This window comes from Pithys albifrons, chromosome 4 (genome assembly GCF_047495875.1).
Source record: "Pithys albifrons albifrons isolate INPA30051 chromosome 4, PitAlb_v1, whole genome shotgun sequence".
Lineage (NCBI taxonomy): Eukaryota > Metazoa > Chordata > Aves > Passeriformes > Thamnophilidae > Pithys > Pithys albifrons.
In genome coordinates, this window is record NC_092461.1 from 83212117 (window position 1) to 83224506 (window position 12390).

The following is a 12390-nucleotide window of genomic DNA, read 5'->3' on the forward strand; positions in this document are numbered from 1 at the left end:
TAATTAGCTGTAGTGAGGTCTATTCCAAAGGATTTCCTCTAGAAATGTTTCACAGAAACCATCTCACTGACCTTTGTGGATTGCAGCACCTCCTGTTAGGTCAGGACACAGAGCACAGGCTACCTGCATCTCTGAGACTCAGTTCAGCCAGGCACTGCCACTGCAAGACAGCCCAAGAGAAGAAACTGCAAAGTTACCGAATTGCAGTTTAGTGCAAATAAAAACTAAGCTACTGCTGTGCAGCATTTGCTGTGTCTATTTGATACCTATTTAGCTCCATCTCCTGCTTATGCCCCATGACATTTGTTGAGTGCAGACCAACCATAGTAAAATTCATTCACAAGTCTTTGCTTGTCAAAGTATAGTGAAGTTTCAACTCTCTGGAATTCACTTCACCTGGAAGTGGTGCTAATTGCTTTCAAGTAGTGAAAGCAGATGGAAACTTGCACTGCAGGATCCTTTCAGCTCTGACACTGCGCACTCAGCTCTTCAGCAGCAGCTCTCAAAATTCTTTAAACAGTTGTAACCACTTTGAAGGGCCTGTTTTTGCAGATGGGGACCCTGGGACATGGGTCATGGAGCAGCTCACAGCTTGCGCCAGGTCAACTGAGCAACATGAGCAGGTCTGGGACTTTTCAACGTCCAAGTCAGGGCACAGGGAGGGCCACAAGCTGCCTCTAACTTGAGTTGCCAGAACTCATGGGTGCTGCTCAGCTCCCAGCAGGAGGAGACTGGGGCACAGGACTCGATGGAGCTGCTGTGAGAGAAGGGCTCATGAACAGCTGCTTAGCAGGAAGGGGGATCTGGGTCTTTGTGTTTCATGCCTCACTAAGCTAATGCCCCTCTCTCGTGGTTCTCCTACCAGGAAATTCTGGTGAATAGTAATTTCAGAAATAATCTGAAACACAGTAGTAACAATCAGACAGAAACAACAAAAGGTTTTTATAGCTGGAATAATTATTCATAAACATTCTCAGATTGGCCTTAAGATACACAGATACAAAAGAAGAAATAAACCAGAGCAGCTCCAAGTTTCGAACATGGCAATAGAGTATAAAATTTTCTGGTAACAGGAACATAATCCATATACAGTAGCACCAGTTGCAGCACCTTTCCCTCATGCCTGTGTGCTGTCACTGTTTCACAGATGAGAGACTGAGCTTTTAAGAAAGACATTCCTAAATGGTGTACAGAGATGCAGGATGAGGTAAAGCATGAAGGCAGCAATCAGGAGTTTAAAGCTGGAACTTCTAATTTAGTTTTAACCTATAGAGCATGCAGCCAGTAACTAACCAGGGGATTGATGCTGAACTTGCCTAGGGAAAAAGGGGAGCTTGGGAGAGAATAGTTGTGATAAAAATGTTGTCTCCACGTCTTGTTTAAAAACCAAAACCAATCAATCAAAAACTTCTCCAAAAGACTGCCACCATTTCTCTCCCAATGATGAGGGAGGGATGGATATTTCCCAAAGGCTGTACTACATGCAGGACAAGCACACTGCCTCAGGTACAGCCTGCCAGTGTTGGAAGAAGCAGCACCTTGGTAACAGAGGGAGCTGGCTGGAAATGATGACTAGGAGCTAGTCACATCACTGGGGTTACACAAGTAGTTTTATTGCTATTCTAAGGGTACTTGACATGTTTCCATCCCTTCATGCAGCCCAACTAGTGTTCAGCTGTTATGCAATCATTTGCAATAACAATTCTTTGCCAAAAGAAACTTGACTGATCTTATAAAACTATAAAAGCATGAAAAAGAGAGAAAGAACCTTTAAACCAGCTTCCACATGAATAATTAACACAGACAAAGGTTATAATGGAAAGGCATTTTATTTTCACCAGGTAACACTCCTTCATGTATAAACGAAGTAATGGGGAAAGAGAAAAAACCCCAACAAATCCCCAAAATACTACCATCACCATGAACACTTGAAAGATCAGGTCTGAGAGCTGCAGCAAAGGCCTGCTCACATCCTCCATTGCCTCTGCGAGGCAGAGCTGGTTTTGCATTCCCCACAACCAGGTTCACATACAAAACAAGACCAATGCTGCCAGAGGCATTTTTAGCTCCTTGGGTCTCCTATGATATATTTAAACAAACTGTGGGCATACTAATAAAGCTAAAAAAAAAATAATAAAAATTAAAAATTCATGGAAAGGAGCTCACTGTGCTAGTCCTGCATTCTTTTCAGCAGTAAGTCACTCTAAGATGCCTCTTGAGTGTAAACTGTATTAGGGGGCTGAATGCATCAACTCTAATAAAAGATAACAGCTGACACACATATAAATAAGACTAATTTCCTTTTCTAAAACAACATGGGGAAGTTAATTCCCACTGCATGATTGATGGAGACTTCCTAAATATTAATAAATATATTACAAATATTTACAAGCTTCTGATGTCACCCTCTGACGCTAATGTGAAGTTCAGACCATAACCAGGACGTGCTGGCAGCACCGCGGGGTGTGCGGAGAACGGCTGCATTGGGTTCAGGATGCAAGCAGTGAGATGGAAAGCTAAAAATAGCCCACTCTGCAGAGCCAGGCAACAGCCAGCTGAGCTCCTTCCTTCGGGCTCTGTGTGACAAACCAACCCGCTGCTTCTCCTTTTGTGGAATCAAACGCCAGGAGAAAGCGGGCAATTGTGCTAGGGAGGGAGGGATGGGAGGCAAGGGGAGAGGCAGCTCTCCACACCGTGTTTCTGCCACAGCATGTGTCAGCAGCCTGGAGGATTCAGTCCTGGCTAAAAAAAGGGAGATTATCCAGACATGGCAGCACTGTGTGAGCAACAGGGAGCAGTTTGTACCACCACTGTGTTGTTGTGCAGTGTTTGTGCCCTGCCCAACAGAACCGAGCCTGGCCCGAGGCATGGACTGCTGGGCATCCCAGGAAAGCACAGGCTGGACCAAGAGCCTCTGCTGCTGCCCCAGAGCCACTCCTGGATGCTGCCAAGTTGGAGGGGGGTACAGGCATGAAGGGCTCATTTCCCTTTGCACACTCAGGATTTACTTGGTCCTTCATCTTGCCTGCTCTACAACATCCTAAATTTCTCTCAAGGAGAAGATAAACATGCTGGATACTCCACATCCCAGTGGCTTGAGAACAGCAGGGAAGAGGATTAAGAGCAGAGGACTGAGTGACTGTAACATGAGGCCAGGCTATCTCCATGAGAAAATTATAACAACAACAGGGTGGATGCAAAGCGAGATTTCCTGCGTTTCTTTCAGTCTCGTCTCCCTGATGCACTGTGCAGCAAACACACGCCTGGTTTTGGCACGGAAGTAAGAAAAAGTGCTGATGTGACTGAGGACAGGCGACCCTTCCCGCAACAGCAGAACCTTTCCAATCAGTCTGTCTGTGCTGCTCCCCTTCTCCAATCCTACGTCCTTATCTCATGCCAATACTCCACATGCTTTAACACACAGGACACTTTTTCAGAGGTACCCTGAGGAGAGGGCCGTGACACCTGACCATACATGGGACTGCTATGAGGGAGATTTAGCACTGAGCCCTGCTTTGCCTATTTGCATTGGTTCAGCAAAAATTAGAAACCATGTCAATAAGCCCTGCATGGGCGAAAATTTTCATTTTCCTAGGAGGTGTTTAACGAAAAATAAGGATGAATGAGTTACTGGGAAGGTTTACAGAGACTTTTGCATGTGCTTTTCAAATCAGCTTAAAAGAGACGACATGGCTGGCTGCTCTGAAGGCTGCACTGTGATGTCACACAGACTCCACAGGGGAAGCCTCACTCCCCTGGGCAGCAGAGGCTTCCACAGTGGGACTGTAGCCCAGCTACCAACCTCAGCACTGAGTCTGGCAGGGCCAGAGGGGCAGTCTGCCTCTGGGGCTTTGTGCACAGGAGAATCTGTTTGGATTAATACATCTTTAAAATCATGTTTAGAAATCTAGTCCCAGCTACTTTGGAGCAGTTCTGAGGTATGTCTCATTAATCTGAAGTATAGAAATGTTAATAAATAGATCTGAAACTTTTCTGCTATGTCATTCTATAATACACTGCTATATAGATATTAAATATGCCTCAGGGTATTAAAAAAATTTATGAAAAAGTTACAGTAGTTGATTTTCAAGTATTAATAACTTGGCTATGTTAGCTTGTTTTTATGTACCAAAAAGATCTGGCCCCAAATTATTGACTAAACCCTGGCTATGCCTGAATTTAAAAAAGAAAAGAAAGTATTTTGAATATTAAAAAAAGTGCAAAAAAAGCATAAGATGTCAGTTGATGTAACATCGTTGGAACTTCTAAACAACTAGTCTAGCACTCTTTTGTGAGTGAATTAGAAAGGGGAAAAGAATGAAAAAAAAAGATTAAAGACAAAAGAGAAATTGCTCCCAATCTGAGACAGCACTGTCCCAAATTTCAGCAGAACACGAATTTTTACAGCCAAGTTATAAACCCCAGAAAAAATGGGGTTGCTAGTGGATATGCTGAACTATAGCAGTATCTGTGTGCTCCATTAAGATACAAATTTACACCTTACTCACTGTTTTCTCTGAGTAACCACAAGAACAACTTTACAGGTATTCAATTAAAATTAGATGCCTCCCTTAATTCCTGTCCTCCCCATAAACTGTACAACTCTGTCTACTACTAAAATTCACTGCTACTAGTAGTCATTATCATACATTCAAGATAGAAAGTAAACTACTAAAACCGGCTCAGGAGACACTTAGCAGTACACTAAGGCTTGAAAAGTACAGCAGCTCGGGGGTATGGCCAACCACATGGGTGAAGAGCTTTGTCACCTGTTTTGCCCCAGGACACAGACACTGTAGAGTCGTGTGCTAAACCCTGATCTCAGAGCAACTGGAATGCTTCAAAGGAAGATGGATTTGCCCACAGCTGCCCACACTGGGTGTCTGGTGTGCGATACAACCCTTTGCTGTTTCAGCAAGGACACGAACGCAACGAGGGTGGTAACACCCACAGGACCTACTGTTTGCTACTGTGCTAACACTAACACTTTGTTAGGTTTAGTTCTCCACTAAACGTGCATTTTCAGCTCATCTCCTGAAAAATGATTCAAAGCATGGCTAAAAAATGATTGAAAGCAAGAAAAGGCTTTCTAGTTTCGATGCACATGTACAAAAGAGGCAACAATTTCAAACTACTGATTTTCTTCCAGTGCGAGCAGCTGACCTGTTTCATCACTCTGCACAGATACAAACATAGCGCTCTGTGTCTCCGGGAACTGCTGGAGTAGGAAATCCTGTGATCTAATGCAAAGCCAGCCAAGGGAGACAAAGCAATGGGATTGATAATCCAGTTTCGGTGACCTTGCTCATGGATGATGATCTCATGAAGACAAAAGCAAAGAAAAAGGCACACGGCTCAGATCTCATTGATAGTCCTTTCAGAGGGGCAGTATTCGGAGGTTCCCGGTGACGACATGTAGAAGGACTGCGTTTTCCTTTTTAATCTGGCTCGCTTGTTGGCCAGAGATAGGCTGCGCCGGCTGGAGTTGATGATTTCTGAAATAAACTTCTTGCAGTCCACACAAACCTCCATTGTGCTCCAGTCCTCCATTAATTCTTTGGGAAACTCTTCATGTGACTTATCCACAGACTTGGACCTTGAGGTCAACCTGAAAGGCAAAAGAGCAGGATCTGTCACGTTATTTAGCAGGTTGGCACTGGGCCCCAAGGGATGCCTTCAGGAAACGGCACATCAGAAACATGGATTTAAATTTTCCTTTCTCCTGCCCCCAAAATGACACCAGGAGACCACTGGACAGGTCAGCTTCTGCTTGGACTGGCAAGATTGCAGGGTCACTAACAGGGGGCATGTGTAACATTTACAACCTGGCAGAAACAACCTTACCAATAACTAAAAATAGATTATAACTTTGGCTAATCTACACAGCATCTTAGCACTGGTGTTTAATGCAGAGGGTTTATACAGAAGGTTCCCTCAAAAAGGAGCATTTATATTTAATTTCTTGGATTAGCTTTGACAATTATCTGTGCATAAGATATAAAAACCAACAGATAACTTGATAATATAAAAGTGAAAAAAAAGCAAATTTGAATTAGAAAAATTAGGGGGGGAAAGAAATTATGAAAAGGATCACCATTCAGTGGTGATTCTAGCCTGTGAGATTTATCTCCAACGAGTCCATTCACTTCAGAAAAAGACATGTTAAAGGTGTTTTTTCAGAGGTGCTACAGGAATACAGTTATCCCCGACTCATTTTTCAACTGTAATGTGAAAAAGGTTTAAGACACTGTTAGTGTTGCTATTTCAGTAAATTAAAGCAACAAGTAGAAGAGACCTGGCTTTTCAGGCTTCAGAAGAGTTACCACAAGCATTAGAAACACTGGCAAATACAAAACAGGTAGGCAGCACCTTCATGAATTATAACCCAGTATGGAACACTTAGGGAGCATTTACAACAGACACAAGTGAGCTTGGGTTGTTTCTCACCTGCTCCGCAGTGAGTGGTGGTGACTGGTGGAGGGTTTCTCTGGCCTCATAAAGCTTTCTCCTCTTTGCAGGGTTGAAGGTCCCAATGAGAAGATGGGCAGAGTAGAATATGGCTTTGATGGCAACCGCATCTGTTGGAAACAGCAGAAGGAACATGCAGCATCATTACCAAGACTGCAGCTTTTCAACAAGGCTCTAACCATAGTCTACTTACTTTTTTGCAACACTGTGAGCATACAGGCCTGTGTAAGAAAGAAGGAAAGCACGAATCAATCCATTGGGAAAATTACATTTAAATCAAGAATAAGGGATAAATTTTTTCAGGAGTTAGAATCCTCCCCCATCCTCCCCTTAAACAAATATTTCCTTTTTAAGGCTTCTTCAGCTTAATAACTTCAAATCAGAACATGAAGTCAAAACCAGGAAGAAATGCTAAACAAGAACTACAGCTTAATAAAGAAATATGTATATAAAAAAGAAAAATAATCTGGTTTTCCTCTAAAGAAACCTCCTTTGGTGAGACACTAACTCAGTGATTACAGAGATCTTCTGACTTACTGTCTCACTGTTCAACTTAAAATCTATTATTTTTCCTACAAATGATTCCTTCTCCCTTTCCCTCCACTCCAATACTTGAAAAATAACTCAAAGGGTAAACTGCCTTAAATGTTTTCCCCAACAACAGAGGTTGTGGAACTGTTGACTGGGGAGTCTGAGTAAATTACATCTTCTTTCCCATAAGCATAAAAGAACAAATGAATGTTTCTCTCATTTTTAGTCAAGCATTTCAGTCCAAGGAAGCATTTCCATCACTTAAGAAAGAAACGTTTTTGCACAGTTTTTTTTTTAACATAGAATGTTAGAGAAACAAACCCAGTGAATAATATGAGGCAGAAATTTTTGAGTTTCTAATGTATAAATCAGTAATTTTCCCTCTGAAATGGTACCCATTTATTAGCACATATTAAATATTTACCTCTTACAGAACTGACACGTGTAAGACCAGGTAAAGAAAGAAAACCTTCTTGTTCGACAGCAAAAGCAGAGCTAAAAGAAGAACAGAGAAATCCACAGTGTTAGGCAAAGTCCCACAAAGTGATGACCAATTGCTATTGGCAAGATCTCAGTTGCAGTACTAAATCCAGTTCTGGGGTCCGTGTTTCTCAGATGATACTGAAAAGAAGGTCCAGAACTGCATCTTCATGTATTCAGAACTAGGCTTTTAATTGTTTTACCTAAATTAAATACTTGCCACTTAACTAGATATATTTGGTTAGAAATAAAAGTGAACAGTTTTAACAGCGGGGTAACTTAATTAAAGCATCAACTTAATTTGAGATTTGATAAAAGCTCATTACTAAGCTTTATATATCTTGACAATGGGCAACAGCTGAATCTAATGTAAAACACCTTAAGATCCTCTGCCCTGAATGTCTTAAAACTTTAAAATAAATCTGCATACTGGACATAGGTAGGCCTGTAGGTAAAATACACAGTGAAGTCAAAATACACTTGCTGGAGGTGTTCAAGCACAAGTCAAAAGTGGAAGAAAAGGGCACTGCTTCTACTGGTAAGTACCAAACTCCAATAGGCAGCTTACAGAAAAAAATGCATCAGTTAATGGGTCTCTAATACTAAACCTGTTTCTGGGGTCACATGTCATCTGTCATTCCCTCTGTGCTTAATAGTAAGGATTCATAAATGAAGAACTTGCAGTTTTCTACTGCTATCTTTAATTCTACTTTCTGGAACAAAGAAAGTAACCAATCCTGCAGAAGGCATGGGGACAGAAATCACTTCAGTCAAGGAAGTTTAAAACAGACACACCCAGATACACTGTGATAATTGCAAATGCTACTGCATTTTTATAGACAATCTAAACAAACAAGGTATTTCCATGAGAAGTTTTCATATTTCTGCACATAATTCAAGGACCCATGTGTTATATATTTAGGGAGATGTTTGCTGGACAACTCTTCTTTCTCTCCAATACAGAATAAGAAACAAATGTGTAAAGGAGAGGCTTGTGAAATTGAGCCTCTACAGACTCAGCCCTACCTTTCCTTTCTTGAGAGCAGTGTAGACATCTTTATATTGCTGGTACTTTTCCAGCTCTGCCTTCACCAGCACCTGACGGATGTGCATGACCTCCTCCACCGTCAGAGCCAGACACTCCACCGGGTAACAGAACTCCTCCTGGAAGCCAAAAACCCCCTATTATTTCAAAGACCAACAGCTTCTTCCAGATGCCAGCCTAGACAACCAGCCACCTGGTTAGTAACTGCAGAAAGAGGGGCTTTCTCCCTTCAAACTGGAATAGCACTGGCTCATTCACGGGCATCACGTGAGTACCACACCATTGGAAGCTGAGTAAGTGTGATCTACATGGTATTATGTTCAGTGTTCACAACAATGACAGTTTTATTCATCTCTCCTCCTCAAACCACGTGACCCTTCTCTCCATTTGTCTTCTATTACAAACATTTGTTTCAAACCAATCAACATTTAGATTTGTAATTTGAAAGTGAAAAAGTAATATGGTAGATGGCATTATTTTATGCATATTATTTGAAGTATACATAAAATAATTTCTCTGAGACTTTGTGATGCCCGGAGTGGCCAAAAAAAGTTGTTAGTAGCCCATTCTAGCAGAAATTTTTATTCAGTGGTACCACATCTTGGTGCTCAGATAATGAGAAGCCCACCAAGGCTTCAAAAAGTTACATCAGTTCAGGCAGAAAAGTTTTCCTGTCTGCCCCAGGAAAGTAACAGCAGCAATTTAAGCTTTAGAGAATGATCTTCCAATATCAAGCAGGTGAACTGGTTACCCAGTGTTGCATTATTAATGGCAGAAACTCAAACAGATACTAACAACACAGCCTTCCACTTACAAAATTTTGCATCTTTTCTGTTACAGCATTTAGGAGAATACTGAGTGGAGAACTCACGAATTTGGTACCAAGGAATAAAAAGCATCAACCCAATTTGTAATCCAGCCCAGTAGTTGATTATACATTTCCAAGAGAAAGACAGAAACCTCTGTGGGAACTCCCATCGCTTTATGCTTAGTGAACCTTTTCAAGTCAGCCTAGAGGGGCTACTGTGTGATCATGACAATGACATGCAATGCTCTCTGAATAAGTGAAGGAAATTCCTCCTGCAAATACAAAGACGTGGCTGACAGTTTGGAAATCTCGTTTACAAATTGAAGTGATGAATCGGATTAGTACGGAAATGCTCCATTTCCATGTACTCAGAGGTCTGTTCTGTCTTTCCATCAGATTAAAAAGAAAATCTTTCTACATTGCAGACCTGGCAAACATTAGCATTTAGGAACCACCACATTTTAAAAATTGTTGTCTTACCTATCTAGAAAGGGAACACAAAGAAACTTCACTCTGTTTAAGGTACCCCACGAAAGACTAGAATTGAGTTAACTTTGTTAGATTTGCCAGCTAATACTTTGAGGGATGGAAAACTGGTTTTCTGGAAAGAATAACTACATCAAAAGCAGCTGCAATTTCCTCTGAGGTATAAAACTGCACAGCCAAAACAAAGTAACCTCTGTTCCTCACGAGCAACTTTACAGCTAACCAGCGGCTCTCGGCATTTAGTTCTGGGCTCTTCCCATAGCAACTGCCTTGCTATGAAGGCTCGGCTGAAGGCTGGGCTGAGACGGGAGAGGAAGTGGGTGGGAAAGCGGGATGTATACAATGCCAGCAGACCCCCTGGATTCTGCATCGTGGGAGACTGAGAAAAACCATCTGAGGTGAATGAGGCTGACTGAATACCTGTTATCAATGAGAGCTTTAAGTCCTTTAGAAATACATTTCTTACTTGAAGCTCTCCCTTCTCCCTCATGAACACCCATTCCTTTAATTTACAGAACGGTGACGTCAGGGAATATTGCTCCTTTGAAGAAAGTCTGTGGATCTGCTATAGGTGTAGGGCACATACTAGGGGGATAGTGTGGGCCTGTTGTCATACCAATTGAAAACCAGTATCATTAAATAGGAATAGCCAGCAGGTGACAGGGCAAACATAGAAAATGTTCACATGTTTAAATGCTAATGTTTTAATTCCAGAGGTTACACAAGGACAACAAAATGTTAATGCAACATTAAATGAAAGATAAATATTATGTCGATTTCAGAAAACTGCTTGGGGTTTTTTTTCCACTTTTCAGAATAGAAATTAAGTACACAAGAAAATCTTTTGTTTCTAAACTACCTCTAAGGCATTGAAATTAAGCTAAACACTGGCTAAACTCCATTGAACAATGATGGTTGGGAGTTATTGCTCAAACTTCCAACAATAACACATACTCAAATTAGGCAGCTCCAAGTGAGAGCACTCTCTACAATACTTGCATACAAGAGAAAACAGGAAAGACAAAATATGGTTTGAATGATCTTGATTTTCTGGAATAATACTCAGTTCTTATTTTAATATTAAAGACAAGTGTGTATGTTTCTTTTTAATGGGAAAAATATTACTTAAAAATACTGTTTTGAACTTGAAGTTTCCATGATCCTCTTGAGAACTGGCTTAACACTGACTGTGCAATCATCTGATAAGCACTAAAATAGTTTAGGGTATATATTACTATTATATTAGGGTATATATTACTATCATATTTTTACTCAGGAAAAGCAGAAAATAAGAATTGCACACCCATAACGTCAAATAAAGTGCTTTGTGGGTAATTCTCAGCATACACACCCCTAGGAGGTCTTTATGACTAACATATTTTTACTCTAATGTATTCCTTGTAAAACTTCTCATTAAAGGATGTCACTAGACATTCAAATGAGCTGTATTAGTAAATTGCAAAATGAACTAGTGGCAGATTTGCCTCTAAATTCTGCAATTCACAATTAGTCAAGCATTCTAAACTCTTTTTCTTTCTGCAGACTACAAGTTTCTAAAAGGTAAGCTGAGTATCTCAACTATAAACTCTCCTGCAAGAGATTTCATCCTTCCACTTACTGGCTGGGACAAGAAAAGAAGAAAAAAATAAATTACTCATGTTTGGTTCTACATAAGGGCAAATGAATTAGTTTTCTTTTCAGTGGATTTGCCTTCCCTGGTACACAGCTATGAGTTATTCTGCAAGTTCTGATATGTAAGTGTGCTGAAGACCAAAACAATATGTTGGTTTTCAAGTAAAGCAGATTGCAAATGCTCTTCCATTCTATGTAATGTATCTCGATGGAAACATAAAACCTTGTTCTTTTCAGCATAGTCCAAGGATTACAATAGTATTGCTGGATTTTTGCTGCAGGATCTTCATATGCTGTAATATTTAAGGTCTGTCCCACTGATAATCTTGTGATGTTGCATTTTTAGTTTGCTGTCCTTTCAGAACTGATTTCTTTTCCCAGTGAGGTGATTGAAGACACACAAATATCCTACACACATTTAAATCAATGTCAATCAAGTGCAACGTCCCAGCCTAAGCTGTAATTCTTGCCACAGCTGAGGGAGTGCTCCCCGATGAGGGAACATGCTGGTGAAGGTGATTTCCAAAGCCAGCAAAAAAAGGCAAACCTTTGCGGGTTTCCACCTGCTGGCAAAAGCTCTCTCACAGAGATAGTACATAGCCCCTGCCACCCCACACATGGCTGCTTCAACGGGATGAGAGCTGAGCAGAGAAGCTGTTTGCATAGTTGAAAAAAGTGGTCTGAAAGTCATCCTTGGAAATAAACTGGTTATCCTAGGAACCTGAACAATAGATAGGAAGCAGAGAAGCGAATGCTGTGTATAAATGAAACCATTAGCTTTGGTCCTCTGGGTCATGTAAAAAAATAATGATGATAATAATAATAATTAAAAAGGCAAACAGACTACAAAGGCATCCATAGGTACATCTCAGGACACTGACTTCATCTCACTGATTAAGCTCCCGGCAGCCCACTACAACCAGCACACCACCAGGGTTGA

At 41.1% G+C, this 12390-nt stretch overlaps 1 protein-coding gene across 5 annotated transcripts in view; it reads right to left on the minus strand.

Annotated features, from left to right (window-relative positions):
* Positions 1–918: 918 nt before the first annotated feature.
* Positions 919–12390, minus strand: part of SPIRE1 (spire type actin nucleation factor 1) — a 127984-nt gene continuing 116512 nt past the window's right edge. For 2 of the 5 annotated variants that reach the window (XM_071554855.1, XM_071554854.1), the window contains exons 12-17: positions 11998–12171; positions 8506–8643; positions 7424–7494; positions 6662–6689; positions 6448–6578; positions 919–5608 (exon numbers count right to left, since the gene is read on the minus strand). In XM_071554855.1, coding sequence (XP_071410956.1) covers positions 5356–5608; positions 6448–6578; positions 6662–6689; positions 7424–7494; positions 8506–8643; positions 11998–12171 — 795 coding nt within the window. In that variant the 3' untranslated portion in view covers positions 919–5355. Of the gene's footprint in view, positions 5609–6447; positions 6579–6661; positions 6690–7423; positions 7495–8505; positions 8644–10502; positions 12172–12390 lie in introns of those variants that run through there. The other 3 variants (XM_071554858.1, XM_071554857.1, XM_071554859.1) reach the window with 2 other exon arrangements.